Source organism: Vicia villosa, linkage group LG5 (genome assembly GCF_029867415.1).
Source record: "Vicia villosa cultivar HV-30 ecotype Madison, WI linkage group LG5, Vvil1.0, whole genome shotgun sequence".
NCBI lineage: Eukaryota > Viridiplantae > Streptophyta > Magnoliopsida > Fabales > Fabaceae > Vicia > Vicia villosa.
The window spans coordinates 89,375,954-89,397,202 of NC_081184.1; the positions used below are offsets into that span (position 1 = coordinate 89,375,954).

At 34.4% G+C, this 21,249-nt stretch overlaps 2 protein-coding genes across 2 annotated transcripts; both read left to right on the forward strand.

Annotated features, from left to right (window-relative positions):
• The first annotated feature begins 1,467 nt into the window (after positions 1 to 1,467).
• LOC131604973 (secreted RxLR effector protein 161-like) lies at positions 1,468 to 1,953 on the forward strand. Its single transcript, XM_058877382.1, has one exon. The coding sequence runs from the start codon at positions 1,468 to 1,470 to the stop codon at positions 1,951 to 1,953; it is 486 nt and encodes a 161-aa protein (XP_058733365.1).
• A 555-nt stretch (positions 1,954 to 2,508) lies between these two features.
• On the forward strand, positions 2,509 to 3,837 carry LOC131604974 (uncharacterized). The gene has a single exon (XM_058877383.1). The coding sequence runs from the start codon at positions 2,509 to 2,511 to the stop codon at positions 3,835 to 3,837; it is 1,329 nt and encodes a 442-aa protein (XP_058733366.1).
• The last annotated feature ends 17,412 nt before the right edge of the window (positions 3,838 to 21,249 follow it).

A 21,249-nucleotide genomic window follows, 5' to 3' on the forward strand; every position in this document is an offset into this window, starting at 1 on the left:
AATTGTGGCATCAAAAACTTAGACATCTACATCTAAGAGGGATGAAGAAGATCATATCCATGGAAGCTGTGAAGGGAATACCAAAGCTGCAAATTGATGAAGGAAAAGTATGTGGAGAATGTCACGTTGGCAAACAAACCAAGATGTCACATCCAAAGATCAAACATCTTACCACTTCCAAAATTCTGGAATTGCTGCATATGGATTGATAGGACCAATGCAGGTAGAGAGTCTTGGTGGGAAGAAGTATGCCTATATGGTAGTTGATGATTACTCTAGATACACCTGGATAAGCTTCATCAGAGAAAAATCAGATGTGTTTGAGGTGTTCAAAGACCTATGTACAAGACTTCAAAGAGAGAAGGAAAGTGGTGTGGTCAGAATCAGGAGTGATCATGGGAAGGAGTTTGAGAATGCCAAATTTGCTGAATTCTGCTCTTCTGAAGGAATCAGTCATGAATTTTCCTCACCTTTCACTCCTCAACAAAATGGAGTAGTGGAAAGGAAAAACAGGACTATTCAAGAATCTTCTAGAGCTATGATCCATGCAAAGAGGCTACCTATGTACTTTTGGGCTGATGCAATGAATATAACTTGCTATGTTCATAACAGAGTCACATTGAGGAAAGGAACTTCTTCCACACTATATGAAACATGAAAAGGAAGGAAACCTACTGTGAAGTACTTTCATGTATTTGGAAGCAAGTGTTATATCTTTATAGATTGTGAGCAAAGAAGGAAAATGGACCCCAAAAGTGATGAACGTATATTCCTGGGATGCTCCACACCTAGCAGAGCATATAGAGTATTCAACTCCAAAACACAAGTATTGATGGAATCCATCAATGTTATTATTGATGACCAACATGAAGACTTCAATGTCACAGAGGATGTTGGAACATTCTTTGAAACTCAAGCTGAAAGATCAGTCAAAATTGAAGACCTCAATGATTCTCCTCCAGAATCTGAATCTGAAGCACCCAACAAAGGACCCTCTATTAGAATTCAGAAAGATCATCCCAAAGAAGTTATCATAGGAGATCCCAGCATGGTATAATTACTAGATCTAAAGAGATCATTTCCAACTCATGCTTTGTATCCAAAATTGAACCAAAAAATGTGAAGGAAGCTCCGACTGATGATTTTTGGATCAATGCCATGCAAGATGAACTGGAACAGTTCAAAATAAATGAAGTATGGGAATTGGTCCCTAGACCTGAATGAACAAACATTATTGGTACCAAATGGATATACAAGAAAAAGTCTGATGAAAAGGGAGTTATAACTAGAAATAAAGCAATGTTGGTGGCTCAAGGCTACACTCAAGTTGATAGGGTAGATTTTAATGAAACTTTTGCACCTGTTGCAAGACTTGAATCAATAAGATTACTCTTAGGAGTAGCCTGCATCTTGAAGTTGAAGTTATTCCAGATGGATGTAAAATTGCCTTTCTAAATGGGTACTTGAATGAGGAAGTGTATGTGGAACAACCTAAAGGCTTTGTTGATCCAAATGTTCCTAACCAATAATGTTAGTCACAAAAGAACACCTGCACCTACTCATTTAAAGTTATCTAAAGATGAAGGTGGCACTAGTGTTGACCAGAGTCTGTATAGGAGCATGATTGGAAGTCTGCTATATCTAACAGCTAATAGACCAGATATTGCTTTTGCAGTTGGAGTATGTGCTAGATATCAAGTAGAATCCAAAGTAAGTCACATAAATCAGGTCAAGAGGATTCTCAAATATATGAATGGAACTTGTGATTATGGTATATTGTATTCTCATGGGTGTGAACCTATCCTATCTGGGTATTGTGATGCTGATTGGGCTGGAAGTGCTGATGATAGAAAAAACACATCTGGAGGATGTATCTTCTTGGGAAACAATCTCATATCATGGTTCAACAAGAAGAAAAATTGTGTCTCTTTATCTACTGCTGAAGTTGAGTAAATAGCAGCTGGTAGCAGCTGTTCTCAACTAGTTTAGATGAAGCAAATGTTGACTGAATACAATGTCACACAGAATGTCATGACATTGTATTGTGACAATATCAGTGCCATCAACATATCCAAGAATCCTATTCAGCATAGTAGAACCAAACATATTGATATTAGACATCATTCATAAGAGAGCTTGTAGAAGACAAAGTGATTAGCTTAGAGCATGTATCCGCTGAATTACAACTAGCTGACATTTTCACAAAGGCTCTAGATGTTACTCAATTTGAGAACTTGAGGGACAAGTTAGGAATATGTATCTATGAGGAATTATAGCAATTAAAGGTGTTGGGGAATAATGTTTTGGACAATTTAAATAAACAATTTATATTGTGGCTGCTGATTGGATAAACCCTTAAGTTCCCTCCTATTTCTCAATTCTTTCAATCTCAACTCCACGATCACTCTCTCTATCAAGAACCTCCATCACCCTCTGAACTGTTTCATCTCCCTCACTCTCATTAACATCCAACCAACAAATTTTCATAACTTCTCAAAGATTCTGAAAATGTCTCAACCTTCAGAACCTTCTTCTCCCCAGAAGACGTCCCCCATCTCCGCTCCTGAATCAATTCCAAGAAATGAACCTGTCAAACCTAATCAGGTTCTTGTTGTTTCTCCCTTAAAAATGGTGACTACTGAAGATCTTGATGTGAAGAAGGCTCACACCCCACATGCAAGAAGAGCTAAAGAGAATGTTCGTGGTAAGGGAACTAACCCTTCATCTTCTACACCACATGAAGAGTTGACTAAGAAAGGATCTGAGTATGTTCACAATGCGATTGCAAAGATTGTTACTAGGATCTTGGATGAACAACATCAGGTTCCTGGAATAATCGTTCCTTTGCAATATGTTATTTCTAAAACCCCCCAGAACCCTGAACTCAATGAAGATACCATAGGGAAGACTGCTGATGATGATGGTGTTCACACAACTGGTGGTGATGCTCACATGGCTGATGATGATGTACACATTCCCAATGATGATGTACAAATGACTGAGGAGGAAGAGGATGATGTTGGAGTTCAAAAGAATAATGATAATGCTGATGTTACTCTGGATGTCACTAACAACACTGAAGATGGACCTGATGCTGATGAATGTATAAATGTTGTCAATCTTGATGATTTGTCTGATAGTGATTTGGTGGCCAATGCGAACCCTAGCATAGCAAAACGCCTCATGACAAGAAGAGGGAAGAAGGTTGTTGATCAAAGTCCTCCCAAGAGGGAAGTTGTCCTTAAAAGCACCTCTGGCCCTATCAAGAGGAAAGTTCCAAAGAGTACCTCAACTGGACCCATCAGAAGTAAATATGTGTCCCAATGTACCCGCAATGGACCTTTTAAGAGTAAGGTTGTGCCTAAGAGCACCTCTGTTGACCCTACCAAATCCTGGAGCAAGGTTGTTCCCAAGAAAATGAAGGCTCAAGTTATTGCAGAATCAGATTCTGATGTTGCTATGGATTATCAAGACACTCCATTGAAGAAGAAACCAACCACTAGCAAGCTTGTTGCTAGTGTGCCTGAGGTACCTATTGATAATGTCTCTTTTCACTATCCTTCTAGTGCCAACAGGTGGAAGTATGTGTACCAGAAGAGGATGGCCTTGGAGAGGGAGTTGGCTCAGAATGCCCTTGAGTGTAAGGAGATCATGGACCTGATTAATGAAGTTGGGTTAATAAACATTGTAACTCATTTCTCTAAGTGTTATGAGATGCTGGTGAAGGAGTTTATTGTGAATCTATCAGAAGACTGTGCTGATAGAAAGTCAAAAGATTTTAGGAAAGTGTGTCACATTCTCCTCAACTGTTATAAACAACTATCTAGGAAGATCTGATGAAGCTCAACCTGAGCTGGAGGTGTCTGACAACAAAGTATGTGAGGTCATCACTAGTAAGCAGGTGAAAATCTGGCCCCTAAAGGGAAAAAATTTTGCAAGCAAGCTCAGCATAAAGTATGCCATGCTACACAAGATTGGAGCTGCTAACTGGCTGCCCACAAACCACAAGTCAACTGTTGCTACTGTCCTGGGAAAGTTTATATATGCAGTTAGAACCAAGACAAGGTTTGACTATGGTACTTACATCTTTGATCAGACTATGAAGCATGCAGGCAGTTTTGGTATAAAAGGTCCTATTTCCTTACCATCTATTATATCAGGTATCATTTTGAATCAGTACCCTAACATTTTAAATGAAAATGACTCTGTCTGCAAGAGAGAAAGTACCCTGTCCTTCCACTACAAGCTGTTTCAAGGAATCCATGTTCCAGACATTGTCATGACTTCTGCTGAGACATCCAAGGGAACCTCAAAGACAAGTAAATCTGAAGTAATATTAATGCTCAGAGAAACTTGCAAGGAACTGGATGCCAGGAAGGTGGCTCTGGAGAAGATGATAAGCACATTGGAGATGGATGAGAATGATACTTTTGTTGATGTTGCAGAGACAAAAGGACAAGCTGACAGGAAAATAGTAGTGATTCTGATGACGAGAAGGAAGAAGAAGAGGTCAGTTTAGCTGATGGCACAGATGAGGAAATTGATGATGATAGCTCCAGTGGCTCTGAGTTTGATGACTAGAGTATTTCTGGTCTTTTTAATGGTGATTTTTAATATTTTTGTTGAATTTTGATCTGGTCTGTACTTAATATGGATATCTAGTTGCTTTGGCAACTTTTATGGCCAAAAAGGGGGAGTGAAATGTCACCCTAGAACAGATGAACAACTTTTCCTGATTAAGTTGTATGGATATCTAGCTATTTCTGAAGTTCTAAAGTTCCCTCTAATGTGATATTGTAGCTAACGAATGCTAATTAGTTATGTGTTCTGATTGGTTGGTATTATAGTTAATGATGTGTAGTGTAGTTATGTGTTATGATTGGTAGATGTGTGGTAGTGTATTAGCTATCCTGTATGATGAAGTTGTATGATGTTTTTTTGCTGCATGTGATCTCTGATATGGTGACAGGTTTTTTTAGCCAAAAATTTGCCAAAGGGGGAGTTTGTAGATGTTTGTGATTGGCTGCATTTTATGGTAAAACATAGGTCTGTGTTAAGATGTCTTTACTGATGTCATGACATGCTTGTGTAGTGTACTACAGGATTTGTGTGCTAAGCTAATACAGAGTTTTACTGGATGTCATGTTGAATGTTGTGACATCAGTATCTGGACATAATGGGTTGTTATGTTTTATGTTATGTTTCCTTATTTAACTCAGGCTATATTTTAGGAAACCATCTATTCAGTGCTGATTGAATAACAATAAGAGACCACGCCTATGGCTTATATTGTAGCACCCTGAAACTGTGGAAATTAGGTTAACTTGGTTAACTCTAACTTATATACTTTAGGCCCAAGGCCCAGAATCTGCCTATGAGAAGATTGCTAATCCTACTTGCAGAGGCAGAGATTTTGAAGTGAAAAATTCTGTGTTTTGTTAACTGAGTTTTTACGTGTGTTTGTGTCTTAGTGTTTTCTTGTAATCCAAACAATAATCACTTTGATGATTGTATTGGAATAGGGTGTTTAAGTTGTAATTGGTTGTGTCACTCTAAGCTTTTAAGCACGAGTATTGTTCCTCTTGATTGAAGCTTTTAAGCAAGATCAAGATTTGTTTGAAGTGGGTCTTCAAGTTGAATTTATTTGTGTTTGCTTGTTTGTTATCACTGGTGTGATTGAGGGGGAGTGAGTAGGAACTCAGGTCTAGAATTAGATTGATATTGCATTGGGTAGGTCTTAAGTGAGGAGAGTAAACTGGTTGTTTAGCTCTGAATTAATACTACTTATAGTGGATTTCCTCCCTAACTTGGTAGCCCCCTGAGTAGGTGTTGTTGTACACCGAACTGGGTAAACAATTCCCTCTGTTCTTTACTGTTTTTATTTACTTACTGCTAAAAAGTAATAAACTGTTCAGTTGTGGATGTCATAACATCCGATACGACATCGATTGTCTGTTACTAGAATTTTCACTATTGATTTTATAAATTTTTTGACGTTCTTTAAAATCTAGGTATAGTCTACCTGTCATGTCTATATTTTAGACCTAGATTAATAAGTCGTTGTTACGTCTCGCCTATTTTTTAGGATTGGATTGAATGGTTAATCAATTGGATTTTGTTGTGTGTGGAACGAGAAACAATTGGATGGTTTCAAGAGAAACAATTGGATGGTTTCAAGAGAAATAATATGGGTCGATTTATTTTAATATAGAAATTTTATGCCTTCAAATATGAAAGTTATATTTCAAAATTATAATTTGTAAATTCTAGTGCTTTGAAATATATTTAAAATCGTGTTTATACTCATATCATATTCTTGAGTTTATTGAAATTATATATGTTTCCTAATTATTTACGTGTCACTCATAAAATATTATAATTATTTTGTAATAGGCAGTCTAAATTGTATCATCCTTAAATTATATCAATTTATAATTAAATTCTTATATATGTTATATAACGATTTACTTTTTATTTATGAATTGATTTTGAGATGATTATATAATATTCTAAAAGTCATCAAAGGTCAATGACTCTGCATATAAGAGTGAATGTCACATTCTCTGAGGTTAGCTGTAATTTAATTTTAACATATTTTCAATCTCTTGTGACTAATTATATAATTGCATATAAGGAGAAATTATTTTTCAATATTGTCCTCTCCTTTTGAAAAAATATAAAAAGTGCATTTATGTAAAATTGTTAATTTTCCAGAATATTTTGAATTAAAAACACCTGATTTATTGTCATAAATTTATTTCTTGTTATATACTCAAATAAATAAATAAAATATAGTTTTATGAGTATATTAAAATCTTATTATTTTGAGAGTTTTATTCCGGAAAATTAATTAATCACTATTAATTTGTATAATTGTAATCTCGCCTATCGTGGATACAATTATACACATTTTCCTATTTTGAGTAAAATATAATTATTTTTATTTGTATGATTATAACTAACCTATCATGTAAACAATTGTAGAAATCTTGTGTGATAAAATAATTAGATTTATTTTAATTATAATAAATATTATATTGATAATGATTCTATCCTATCGGTGTATTATTATTAATATAATTTATTTTGTTCAATGTACTTGTTATTTATGATTATGTAAATTATGATTCGAGTACTCTATCGGTATTAGAATTTTCGGTGACGTAATATTTGTACATTGTTGTTATATTTCTTATTAGAGAAACTATTATTTAATAACAAAAAATTATTTTAAAGACATGTAATACTTTATGAAATTAAATAATTTATTGTTAAATTTTTTTAATTATTAAAATTTATTTCAATTCTCTATGTATTATGTAAGTGATTGACATACCCTATCGGTGTGACATTACTTGACATGATCAGTTGTGATAAAGAAAATAGTTGAGTATTTGTATAAATATGTTAAAACTCTTACATTAATAATTCAACTATTTTTCTCTATCAAGTGGGAGAATTTAACATGTCAATTATATAGAAATAAGAAATAAATATTAATTATTTAAAATAATATTATTTTATTGAGACTTATATTGAGGATAGTGTAGTCTTATGTTATTGATGGAAATTTATGACTACTTGTGTTATATCTTCAATATTAATTGAATTAAAGTCTCATATCTTTCCGCTGCGTAGAACATAATATGTTTCTCAAATGTGTGTAGTTATATTTGTAGCATTTGAGTTTTGAGTGAGTTATTAAGATATTGTATATAATATTATATTTAAAATTATAGAGATTTGATGTCATTCAAATGATGGTAAATCTTTTATATGATCATAGTGTTTCATGTGAAATTATATCTTGGGTTAATGAACTTTTTTGTCCCTTTAAATATTTCAAATTTCGTTTTTAGTCCCTCCAAAATTTTCCTTCAAGAAATCGTTCCTTCAAAATTTTTCTTCCGAACTATTGAGTATGATATTGTATTAACAAGTAAATATCAATACTCCTATCGAGTATGATATTGTATTATGAAGGTACTTATGATTAAATGTAATTACTCTCGTAATAGGATAAGCCTATATGTAATTACTATTCGTAGACCTATGTGGATATTCTATGACCTATAATTTAAAGGCTTAATTGGTCTCTGGGTCCTTTAACTTAATTTAAGAGTTCACTTTGATCCCTTATTTAATAAACGTTACATTTTAATCCCTTAAAAACTTTTCCGTTAACTAATTTGATCCATTCCGTTAACTTTTAACCTTAAATGTGTTAGGTGTGAAACTAGTGTTGAGTGTCCATCATAGACTTTATTTTTTCTTTTAGTTTTAATCATTGATTTTTTTTGATGAATTTCACACCTTGGATCTTGAGAGTCCACTAATAATTACATTACACCATCAACACATAATACTCTTTAGGTATCTTCATCTTCTTCTTCATTTTTCTTCATCTTCTTCATCACCATATTCATCAAAAACTCATAAACTTCCAGAAAAAATAAAATTTATCAAAAACTCATAAATTTCCAGAAAAGATAATATTCATCAAAAACTCATAAATTTCCAAAAAAATAAATCTCATCCAATATTGATAATATTTTAATAACAAACAAATTGTACACCTCTCTTCCATAAAATTAAAATCACAATGTCAAACTTATGGCTACTACTCTTTCTATTTTCTATTATGTGTAAAGAAACAAATTAAATAGGACTTGTTTGGAGTTTATTTACAGTCTCTGATAGAAGAGTATTATATGATTTATATGATTAGTATTGTTATTGATAGGGGTAACAATAGGACTTATATTATTAGTATGTTATTGGGCTTTTGTGTATTTGGGCTTTGAATGGAACATCCATTATGAGAACTATATATGTAGTGTCTTAGACACAATTAAGGGTACCAATGAAAAATCAAAGTTATCTTTTAATTCTATTTTCTTAGTTTGTTTACTTGTTTCTCTTAGTTTTGTAAGTCTTGTTAGGGTTAGCATTTTTGCTTCCTAACAATTGGTGCTTTCATCCATGTACTCAAATCCTCCTATGGATTATTCTTATCATACACCTTCATTTCCATACCACTCCACCATAGACACCACTCCTACCGCACCATCCTTTCCATCTTTTCCATGGGAACTTTTTACACCTTGTTACACTCATGTTGGTTCATCATCACCAAGTTTGTATCCAAATCATGGATACTCACCCCATATACCTAACCCATATCCCTCTTATTCAATAACACATCCTTCATATTCACATGTTTATCCAAATCGGAGTCACGAACCGCACAACTACCCACAAAAACAACTTTTATCTTCACACCAACCATTCATTCAACAACAAACACTCACCGAGTCCACCTATATGAATAGTTATTACCCAGAAGCCACACAACAATTTCACTTGTCTGAAACTAACTATCAGTTTCACTACCAAGCAATTTCACCAATCAACCCTGCTCCTCAACAATTTAGGCATCCAAATCATTGTAGGGATAGAAGGGATTTTGCAAAACAAATTCCAGTTTCTCACCCCTGTTTCAAAAAATCGTCAAAAAAAATCCCAAAACCGCCATTGATTGACAACAAATCACAACCGGGATTATTAAATCGAAGCAAGAAAATGGGTGGTGGAGGTAGAAGAGGGAGCGGCAGGGGAAGATACAACAACAACGGAAGCAGCAGTGGAAACCCTAATTTCCGCAAAGGAGGTTCAGTCGCTAGAGAAGCACTTTTCATTGAAGGCTTACACGTCTCTTACGATGCTGGTTTGAATATTCCAACTGCAAATCAAACCCAAGTTTATTCCATCGACAACAAACGTGGAGATCGAATACCTGAATGTGTTCAAGAATTGTGGAAACAACAAGTTGCTGATTTAAGGTATGCAGTTTCGGATACTAATGAGGATTTATCTAGTAAGCTGGAAAATTTTAGAATAGGGTTTAGAAGAATGAGCAATAATAAAGGCAATGTGGGTCATGAATTGAGGCTTTCTAATCATATTGATCACCCTGGTCCACCCTCTGGGAGTAATCTTCATTTTGATTATGACGATATTGATGCGATTGGAGAATCTGATAGCAAATTTGCCGTCGGCGCACCCGTCTACCTCTCCCCCATCCTTGAATATCTCGCTGCTGAGGTATTGGAATTGGCTGGGAATGTTGTGAGGGACAACAAGAAGACTATTGTTCCAAGGCACATTCAGGTTGTTGTTAGGAACGATGAGGAACTTAGTAAGCTATTGGGAGCTGTAACCATTGCTAATGGTGGTGTTTTGCCAAGTATTCACCTCTTCATCGATCAAACTTTGACCACCGCTCCCCTTCCAGAACAACTAGATTTAAATAGTTTGTTATCAACTGATAAGTGTTATTTGACATATGACCTTAATGCACCCTGGTTGCAATCACCATCCTCAACGCCGCTACCGCAAATGTTGCCCAAACCACCTGATCAAAGTGTTGCTACAAATCCAATCCGTGCAACCATTGAGGAAAATTTAGAAGAATCACCTAATCTGTGTAGAACACAATCAGAGCAACCCGATTTGTGTGGAACCAAACTGCCGATGTTCGCGGAAGAGTCGTATTCAGACTTGAAGTCTTGTTTCACTTCTCCATTACCATCGAAGACATCCTATTTCAACTCGTATGAGACTACCGAGAAATTATTTTTCTTTCTGACAGATTCAACAGGATCCAGCACTGTGTTGAATGCGTTCATCCCTAACACCGACCCATATGACACAGGACCACCGAAAGCTACACTCATAGCCACAACAATGATTCTCACAAGTGGCTCACATTTCATTTATGTCGGAGATGAGCACGACTTGTTTTCTGCTGAGAATAAAAACACGGATACTCCAATTCACGAGGCTTGCCGACAAGAGAATGATAATGTTTTAATGTGGCTGCTGGAAGTCAATTCAATGGCTTCTTGCAAGGTTATTCCTACTCGGTTTGATCAAGCTTGTTTTCATATTGCTGCATCAAGAGGTGACTCAAATGTTGTTAGAGAGTTGTTGAACAAGTGGCCAGATCTTACTCAACTTATCGACGAGAATGGGAATTTGACATTGCATCATGCTTGTAATAAAGGACACAGAGAGATTGTATGGATCATACTCAAACGCGATTCAAATCTTACTTTACTATACAACAACAATGGTTATACACCATTGCATCTTGCAGTGATAAATGGGAAAATCTCGGTCCTCAATGATTTTGTGTCGGGCAGTTATGATTCATTTCACTTTCTCACAAGAGAAGAAGAGACATTGTTTCATTTAGCTGTGAGATATAGATGCTATGATGCCTTGGTTTTATTAATGCAAATTACCAATGGCATAAATCTATTGCACTGTCAAGATAGATTGGAGCTGATGAGAAGCTATGGTGATCTTTATGTTTTCTGCTGCTACGGTTTTATTTACATTAGTGGAGTTTTTCGCTTCATGGTGTGGGATCCAGGAAAGATTAATGTAGCCATAACAATTTAACATCTTAAGTTTTATTTTTGAACCTTGAGGACAAGGTTCAAGTGAACCCCGCGGCAATGATAGAAGAGTATTATATGATTTATATGATTAGTATTGTTATTGATAGGGGTAACAATAGGACTTATATTATTAGTATGTTATTGGGCTTTTGTGTATTTGGGCTTTGAATGGAACATCCATTATGAGAACTATATATGTAGTGTCTTAGACACAATTAAGGGTACCAATGAAAAATCAAAGTTATCTTTTAATTCTATTTTCTTAGTTTGTTTACTTGTTTCTCTTAGTTTTGTAAGTCTTGTTAGGGTTAGCATTTTTGCTTCCTAACAGTCTCTCATGTTGATTATTTATAATGTCAATGCAAATCATCATGGAACTTGGAAATGAATCGGTGTCAGTGTTGAATGCAAACATTTTGAAGAACCCAGATTATGCTTCCCTTTTAAAACCAAACATCCTCCCCACAATTTTTTTCCAGAAACCCATTTGAAGAACTTACCTTAAATCCAAATAAAACCCAAAAGAAATTTTGTTGCTATTGCTACCACAACTACACGAAGAAGACGACGAATTAGAAGATGAAAAAAAGGATCTTCAATGTCATAAGCAACAACCCTTAGTTAAAAATTTATAATTAGTGTTATAATGATTAACAAGATCAAAAATAGGATTAATAAATTAGAGATTAAGTAATTGTAATCTATATTGAGTTTTAGGATCTAGAAAAATTCTTGGAGAAAAGTTCTCAGATTTTAATTTTTCTGGAAATTTGATGAAGATGGTGATGTAGAAGAAGATGAAGGAGGGGAAGAAGATGAAGATAGGTAAAAAATGTTAGGTGTTGATGGTGTACTGTAATAATGAATAGACTTTCAAGATCCAACGGTGTAGAGTTCATCAAAAAGATCAAATGGTTAAAATTAAAAAAATAAATGAAACCTATGGTAGATACTAACAATAGTATCACACCTAAGACATTTAGAGTTAAATTTAACGAAATGGATTAAGTTGGCTAACGGAATAGTTTTTGAAGTACCAAAATGTAACGTTTATTATATACGGGACCAAAGTGAAATCATAAATTAAGTTACGGGACCAAAAGATGTATTAAGCCTAATTTAAAACTCATTAGTATAATCACTACCCAAAGACTTATACACATGAGTAAATCTTATGATATTTTGGGTTAGTGAGAGTTTATTATTAGCATATTCATATGCTTGGGAAATTCTATATAACATATTTCTCTTGACTTAAATATGTTATTCTAAATTCACCATGTTTAAATAAATGCGAGTCTTTAATATATATGATACAATTTCTGCACTGTTGAAGCTTACTTATCTTTTTGATTGATTAGTGTTTTGACCATTGTTGATATTCTAATATTGAAACTTATATTAGAATAATTAATTAGTGTCATCCAAGTGGGAGATTGTTAGGTTAATTATTTTAATTAATCAAATATGGATTGACACATTTAATTATTAGTAAATTATATTATGGTCAATTGATATTAAACACTAATTATATATGAATTATTTGATTGGGTTTTGTGCCTGAATGGACCGTGATGGGTTGGACCATTCAGTTAAGCCCAGTGAGAGGTCCCTTCCCTCAACCGTTTAGTTATTTAAGAGTTTCTCCATTAGACGATTAATATACTATGAAAACCCTATACGGCAATGAGGGTAGTAATCCTCTCATATCACTTTTTGACGGCATTCTCTCAAATCCTACAAGGTACACCGTTCCTATCATTGTTGATTATTATTTAATATAACAATATACTGTTAATTTGTATCTATTTGAAATTGTTAAATCCATCACTTCTTTCATTTGTTCAACACTATTTCCATCATCACCATTCGTTTCCTTGAAGCAAGTGCAAACACATTCAAGTTCCAAGAGCTGAATTTATTTCTTAGAAGTTTCGTGCTCTAATTTGAAGATTATTCATCATCATCATCAAGATCTAAGGAGGAAAGTAGCTTGTAGAATTGTCTTTGTTTTGATCCAAGATCCGTTTCAGGTAAGTATTCAAAACTTTCTAAGCATGCTAGAAACACGTATTAGGACATTTGCATCTGGGAGCTCCTTCCACCGGGAGGCTGGGTGATTAGAACCACATGTATGAGGTGGTTGATTGTTGCATATGTTTGATCTTGCAAACACTACTAGAAAATTCGCTTTTAGTGACCGATTTAGTAGCCAAAATTCACTAATATTCTTTGTTTTCTTTTTCTATTTTTAATCCTCTTTATTATGTTATTATTTCCTTTCCATTTTTTATTAAGATTTTAATTCTCTTTCAATTTTTAATTTTTACTAAATTTTCATATTTTTTATTGTTTTAGCATATAACATATTTATATAAAACTATATGTATATATGTTTAAATATAAAATATAACAATAGATATGAACTGGTGTAGTGGCAAGTTCTTATTTAAATACACAGAGGTCACAAGTTCAATTCCTATGAATAACAACTTTTGAATTTATTTTATGAAAAAGAACACTATAATCGGTCTCGTCACAAAAGCTTAGCGACTAGCACTTTTTCAACCAAAAAATAATGGTCACTAAACCGGTTGCTAAACACGTTTTAGTGACCGATTTTTAAGCCTTTTCGGTCACCAAAAGAGAAATTTCTAGTAGTGAAATTTGTAATTTCTTTGACTATGCGATGATTGTTTACGATGCGTTTTGATGTCACGTTCATACTCTATGCTTGAAAATGAACTGAATGATGTGTATGGTGTTGATTCTGGGGAAGTTTTGTTAAGCTACAGTTTTAGAGTTGTCTTCGGATAGCATGATATAGGATTCAAATGGAGATATTAGTGGTAGACTCAGACTCAATGGTGAATTCCGAGTCGGACGGTGCCGGTTTTACGTTTTTCTAGGCGGTTTAGGTGAGCTCATGTGGCAGTGTGATCGGAGAAGACGACCGGAGCTTAACCCCAACGTCTGGTTAGGGTTCAATATGTTTGCATCCGTTTGGCATAGGTGGCGCATGTTTATTGCTTCTGTTTCCATCCTTTTGCAATTTTTTCTTTTACCATATGATTAGTTGATGTGTTGGTATGTTGTGATTGGCTCTAGCATTATTTTGTCTTCTTATGACTTAAGTCTGAGGGTGGCCAATTGATTTCATATCTAGATATTATCATGTCACATTTGATTATTTAAAAACTATAGTATAAAATACATAATGCATATTGATAATAAAATGGAATGGTAGGGTGTTGTTAATGGGCCACAAGTTGGATTCGTTTTGGGCTTAATCTAATATTGTTGAACATACTCCCTATTTGCTAATACCACGCGTGCGTGTTAAATTTGGCCCTAGCGCCACTGATTTCTACACCCATATTTTTGGGCCCATGCACCAATGAAATAGAAACTTAGTTCAATAACAATTGCTGATGCAACTCCATGTTGAAAATGTTAGAAATTGTTAAATATTGTTTCTTTTCTAATTTCTGTTTGGTAAATCATTTTCTCTTGAAATCAAAAATGTCCAAAAATATATTTTGAATACTTTGACATGTTAGGATAATTCAAAATAATTTTATGATTTTTTCTAATTTTATTTTCTATTTTTAATAATGTTTTTTCTTGCACTTGTTCATGAACTTCTTTGTTTTGGTACCTTATGTGAACTACTTTGATTAGAGGGCTTAGAAATTGAATTTTGCCACAATTTTTTGTGTGAATACAGTAGAGACACATGTGATGTCATGTATAAAAAATCAAGCTTTGATATTAACTTTTGGTAGGGTTTTAGACTAATTCTTTGACACTCGACCCATGTATGCTTGTAAATGGTCACTTGCTTGTTTTGGCTCATAAATAAGGATGCACTTGTGCAATAATTTGAGGTTATTTTAGGGACATATTAGAGGACCATTATAGGTATTAGGACCAGTAATTTGTTATTTTTGTAAATCATTCCTTTGTGCTTTAATTGAAGCTTCTTTTCAACATGTAAGCAATTGTTTTTTGGTTGATGATTGTAACACAACTTGTCATATTGACTTGTAATTTAGTGTGAAGCTTTTGACATGATATCTCAGGTGTTTGAGAACCTTTTAGAGGTTCACTAACTTCTGAATTGGTTGAATTCCTTTCATGAATAACATCCTTCTTATCGCCTTCACCTTTTGTTACTTGGTTAACCTAGTTAACATGTATAGGTGCAATGAATTATTTGGTTAAAACTTGTTCATCAACATGATTTGATGAGAGGTCCTTAAACTATAATAAAATGTGTAGTGGCTGCCTATAGCTAATCTCTCTTAGGTTTCGTATTTTCAAAATTTCAACTCTTTTCAAACTAACTTAGTTAGGTTTCTTTTTGAAGTGTGTTCATTGCTTGCGTATAGAACTTGTTTGTTGCTTGTTCTTAGGTGTTGTCAAGCACTTATGTTGTTCTTTGTTATCATATATTGTGAAGTTGTAATTTATCTCCTTATCCATCTTGAAATTGCCTGCTCCCTTAGGATAGTGACTCTATCTTAGTTGAGATAAGTCACATAGACTTTAGGTTGACATCTTTGACCTTAGGACCACCATTGTATGATAACATTAGGATAGAGATTCCCCTTTGTTAGTCATTACCTTCATCTTTTTCTTTCAACTTTTAAAACATCTAATAAGTAACGATGTGAATCATACTACTTTTTTTAGTGGAAAAGAAACGAGTGGGGTGTAGACCCTAGTCTGTTTCTTTACTACTTGCCTTAGTGGGAGAGAAACGAGTGGGGTGTAAACCCTAGTCTATTTCTCTACTACTTATATACTTTTTGTATGATTCAAGTCACAAATCTTTCCCTTAAAAAACAAATAACCAAAAAACACCTGAAACACTTAATAAATACTCAAAGGTTAAGCAAAGTAAAGAAGTGACGCGAGGCCTAGTAGTGGGTCTCGTTCATCATTGATTTATATCAAAAAATACAAACCAATTCATTTTTCTTTTCTTTTAAGAACATACTATTTCCTTTCCAAGAATTAGGCGTATAAGTCTCCCAAGGTCGAGCATCGGTGGAATGCGAACTTAGTATCATTCACCTAAAAAACACAAAACAAACAGAAACTATTGAGCCGAACTATGGTGCTCTAATTCCTCAAAAGGGATACGTAGGCATCAAGTCGTGGGGGCTTGAGCACAATTTTGTAAATATTGGTTCTTTTCCCCGTGTTTTCTTTTCTCTCTTTTTGCATGCATTTCCCTTTGGCAGTATGCTTTAGACATAAGTAGACACCCATTGATTAGAAACAAACATTGTTGGATCCCTTCGAGTACGAAGGACGTGAGGGGTGCTAATACCTTCCCCTCGCGTAACCGACTCCCGTACCCTGTTCTCTGGTCGTAAGACCTTGTTCTTGTCCTTGTTAGGTTTCTTGACATTCCTTTCCCTTTAAGGGATAAATATGTTAGTGGCGACTCTGTTATTTTTCTCAGTAGCGACAACCCTTTGAAATATTCTTTGCTTTGCTTTTGCTTTTAGTTCGTTAGTATTAATCCCTATTTAGTTGATTTCTATTGTAATTGATCACGGTATTTTAAAAAACATTAGATTTTAAATTTTTCAATATTAGTGACTTAAAGAAAAAAATCAAATACTCGATATATTACATACATGAATACAAAAATACAAAGGATAAAAAGATGTGTAAGTACCAAAACCAAACAAATAAACATACATGGACTTAACCCAAATAATTTTGTATTTGCAAGGTAAAATAACCAAATTAAGTCAATTATTAAGTATTAACTCCATGTTACCATCTGAGAAATATTAAATATGTTTAAATTTAAAGTCTAATCCAAATTTGAGTGGTGTTGGTGAGGGCATGTGGGCTCATACCAACAAGTCTAGGGATAAAAAATACGTTTGACAAAAAATTATTTATTTTAAATATATATTACTAAACAAGAATAATCTTATTGGTTGATCAGAATCTGAAGTGGGCTAGAGACTTCGTCTACAATGCTAGAATCAAGGAGGAGGGTTTGTACCTTTAAGGCACTCTGATGCTAAAGTCAGTGAAAGTGAAAAGATACGTGAGAGTATTTTTAGGGATAAGATGTTGATTACCCGACCCTCTCAAGAGAGAGGGTATTGATAGTGCCCCCTGTAGCAACCTGCCCTAAAAATTTAGATTTTAGAGTCGCCACCTATTCTGCCAGGGAGAATAGGAAACCCTGCGAAGTTTAGAGATCTGGATAAGTTATTATAATCAGGTCAAGGGAAGGTGTTAGCCACCTTTAACCCTTTCCTAAGGTTTTGTCTAAGGCAAAAGTTTATGGTTAATAAAGAAAGGTGACAGAAAGTTACATAGGGAAACCTTAAACCTATTGAAGTTTTGGGGAAAGGAGTGACTCGCCTTGTTACCAAGTGCCTACGTACCTCCTTATGGAGGATCAGAGTCTACGTAGTTCGGGAAGGCAGTGTTTTAAAACCCGGACCAAACCGGCCGGTCCGACCGGTTCAACCGTAAACCAGTAGCCAAGGCGGTTCGGTTATGTTATTGGACCAGATATGCAATTAACCCGGTATGACATCATCAAAACGGTACTGAACCGGTTAAAACCGGACAAACAAATGACCCAGTTTTGCAAGGTTATTAAGTAATATGCAAAATGCAAGCCACCAGAATCGAACTCAGCTTCTTTGAAATTAATGAAGTAGTAAGTGCCATCAGACTACATACAGTTTGACGTCAAAGTTAGCAAACACATTATAATTACTATAACTTAAAGTTGATTTATTTAAAATAAATATATATATATATAATTTAAAATTAAATAATTAAATAGTATATACATGATTTTTAAATATTAAATTATATCATATGTTTTAATAAATACCCGGTTCATAGTCATGCGGTTCAACCAGTAACCCACTGGTTCGACCAATGACCCATTAACCCAGTATCATGACCGGGTCGATCACCGGTCCGGGTCTTAAAACATTGCGGGAAGGGTTGTACGCCTTAGACTTAGTATGAGGGTGTTAAAGGTATTTTGAATTACCATACGCAGTTTCGTAATTGTCGCAGTTTTGAAATTCGTAGTTTGTTATTTGACGCAGTTTGTGAAAGGAATTGTATTTTGATGTGGCGTACAACCCTGATTGGTATTTTAAACCTTAGTATTGTTAATTGCGTTGATTAATAGCTTTAATCAATATAATTAACAAATTAACAGGTATCGATTTTATTACTAATTATCATAACCGATTGATTCGATTACAACCGTTAGCAAACTAATTTGTTTTTTTGGATTAGATTATTTGAATTGTTTAAGGGTAATTGTTATTTGAATTTAAACACCTTAATTTTGTCAATTGTGTTGATCAATCGATTTGATCAACATAATTAAAAAATATGTGCTTGAATTATCCTACGTAATTAATAATGAAAAGTATTAATTTTGTTGCTAATCATCGCAATCGATTAATTCGATCAAAACAATTAATAAATTGAACCTTAACCTTCGGTTAATGGGCAACACCTACCAGTAATTACTAAGCCTAACTGCACTAAAGTAAAATGGCAAGGGAAAGTCAATTGATTAAATGAACATAATTAATCTAAATTGTTAAAAATAATTATTAGCCTAAAAATAACGCGAATGAGAAACCCTAACCCTATTTGACAACATTCACCTGAGGGAGAAAACCTAATGAGTAAAATAAATCTACAGGGTTAAAAACCTAAAAATAAATTAGCCTAAAAATCCTAATTTCTAAGCTATCAGACTAATTAACCTAAATAAATTAAACTAAATCTAGGATTATCTAAATCATTTAATTGGTAGTTTGAAAAAGGTTGAAACAAAAAAAAAACAATTTAAATAATAAATAAAAATAAAAACAAACTGACCAAAAGGAGAAAAGAAAAAGAACTTGGATGGGTGTGTTGATCCTGTGCATTGCACCTCTGGAGTGTCCATGGTAGTCCTGCAAGCTCTGGGGCGTTGGATCATACGCTGGTGTTCATCTAGTGGTGAATTTGTGAAGGCACATCGTGAGCACGCGTGGGTTGTATACGCCGGATCTGGGAGTGTGAACCTGCAAAGAAAATTGAACAAAATATTGTCTGGGCTGAGGGTAGAACTCACGCCCTTTAAGTCATACACGCCTCTTACTTGCCATCTGTGCCAGTTGCTTTAGTCGTTAGTGGAATGGCCAGAATATAATAAATATAAAACAACCTCATTAATTGAAAAGGTCAAAGGTATCTGAGCTGGGGCCCACGCTTTCACGCGTAAACCAATGAGAAAGGCTGAGAGCGCGTGGAATTTATGACTGGCCATTCACAGCGTGACATGCGTGGTCAAAGAGTCTATTACACTGTTCATCATCTTCACCAAGTCCCCAGCCAAATTTTGCTACGAATTTCACACCATTCAGCTACGGTTTCCTACCCAGAATTCGTAGTTAATCCTTCCTTTATAAAAAACCTGCAAAATCAAATCAAACAGAAAAAGAGAAAGCCCAGATCGTCTTAATTTTTCCCCCTGGTCATGAATATAATCTTCGTTGGGTCCAAAAAGCCCTAGAATATTGAATCCAACGGTGGAACCAAGCTATGCCCTAACCATGGCGGATGCATGTACCTGCGTGAAAGCTCGTGAACAAGGGCTCAAAGCTACCCTAAATAACTCCCTGAACTCATACAAAACGTTAGCTTGCATTGAACTACGTAAAAACATGAATTATAAGAGCAAAGCATGTATGAACATGGTGAATGAAGTAGCTATGTTCTAAATGTCGTGAAGCTTAGATATTGATCCACTCTAACCCTATACCACCTTAGGAGTAGAATGGAATGGTTATTTGGACCTGGAAAGAGTTGCAACCAAGAAAACGAATTCCACACTCTTCTTTGAATTTTGTGACTTTCAAACCCTAGTTGCCTCACCCAATTTTTCGTCCTCTTCTCATTAGGGCTTGCTGTGAATATATAGAGATATTTTAGGGTTGAATTCTTGGAGAAAAAGTCATGTGATTTGATGATGTGAAAATAAAAAGATTTTGAATAGAATCTTTCTATTTTGATCACCATGTTATTTCATGCAAATTTTCTTTTTAATCTCAGCCATTGGATTGGATTTGATCTGAATAAATCAAGGGAAAATTTTGGTGTATCAATCATATAATTATTTTATGATTTTTATTTGAATTTTAAATGATAAAATTCAAATATAAATAAAATAAATATCATAATAATAATAATATAAATTGACCATTGGGCCTCCTTTGGACTCAAGATCACGTGGTCAAAACAAATGTTAAGGCCCATTACTTAAAAATACAAAATTCTTCACTTAGGTTTTCATGCATTTTCTCAAAATCGACCAACTTGTGCAAGCCATAACTCATTCAATATTTGTCATATGGGGATGATATAGGACTTTTTGGAAAGAACAAGATGTCCTCTACAAGCCACTTTGGAACATATTTTTCATTTGGAGATTTTATCTTGATGATATTGCTCCTGACAAAAAATAGTTTTTTGCGATCTTCTAGAAGGACCTGTAATGTTTTGGCCCATATCTCTCAAATGGTGCATTTCTTGGTCTTGGGTCCAACATAAAAGTTGTAGATAATTGAATTTCCTTGAGAATGGGCTTTGGTTGGGGAATTTCTGATAAAGTATGAGAGAGATATGATCAGTCAAAGTTTGGTTGACTTTCTCCTAGAAAACCCTAAATTAGCAACTTGGTTTTTTGATGATTTCTGAGCTTTTGACTGAGCAATCTTGT

What these genes read in the sequence shown, in the direction of transcription:
- LOC131604973 (XM_058877382.1), top strand. Translation starts at nt 1,468, where the DNA reads ATGAGGAAGTGTATGTGGAACAACCTAAAGGCTTTGTTGATCCAAATG.
- LOC131604974 (XM_058877383.1), top strand. Translation starts at nt 2,509, where the DNA reads ATGTCTCAACCTTCAGAACCTTCTTCTCCCCAGAAGACGTCCCCCATC.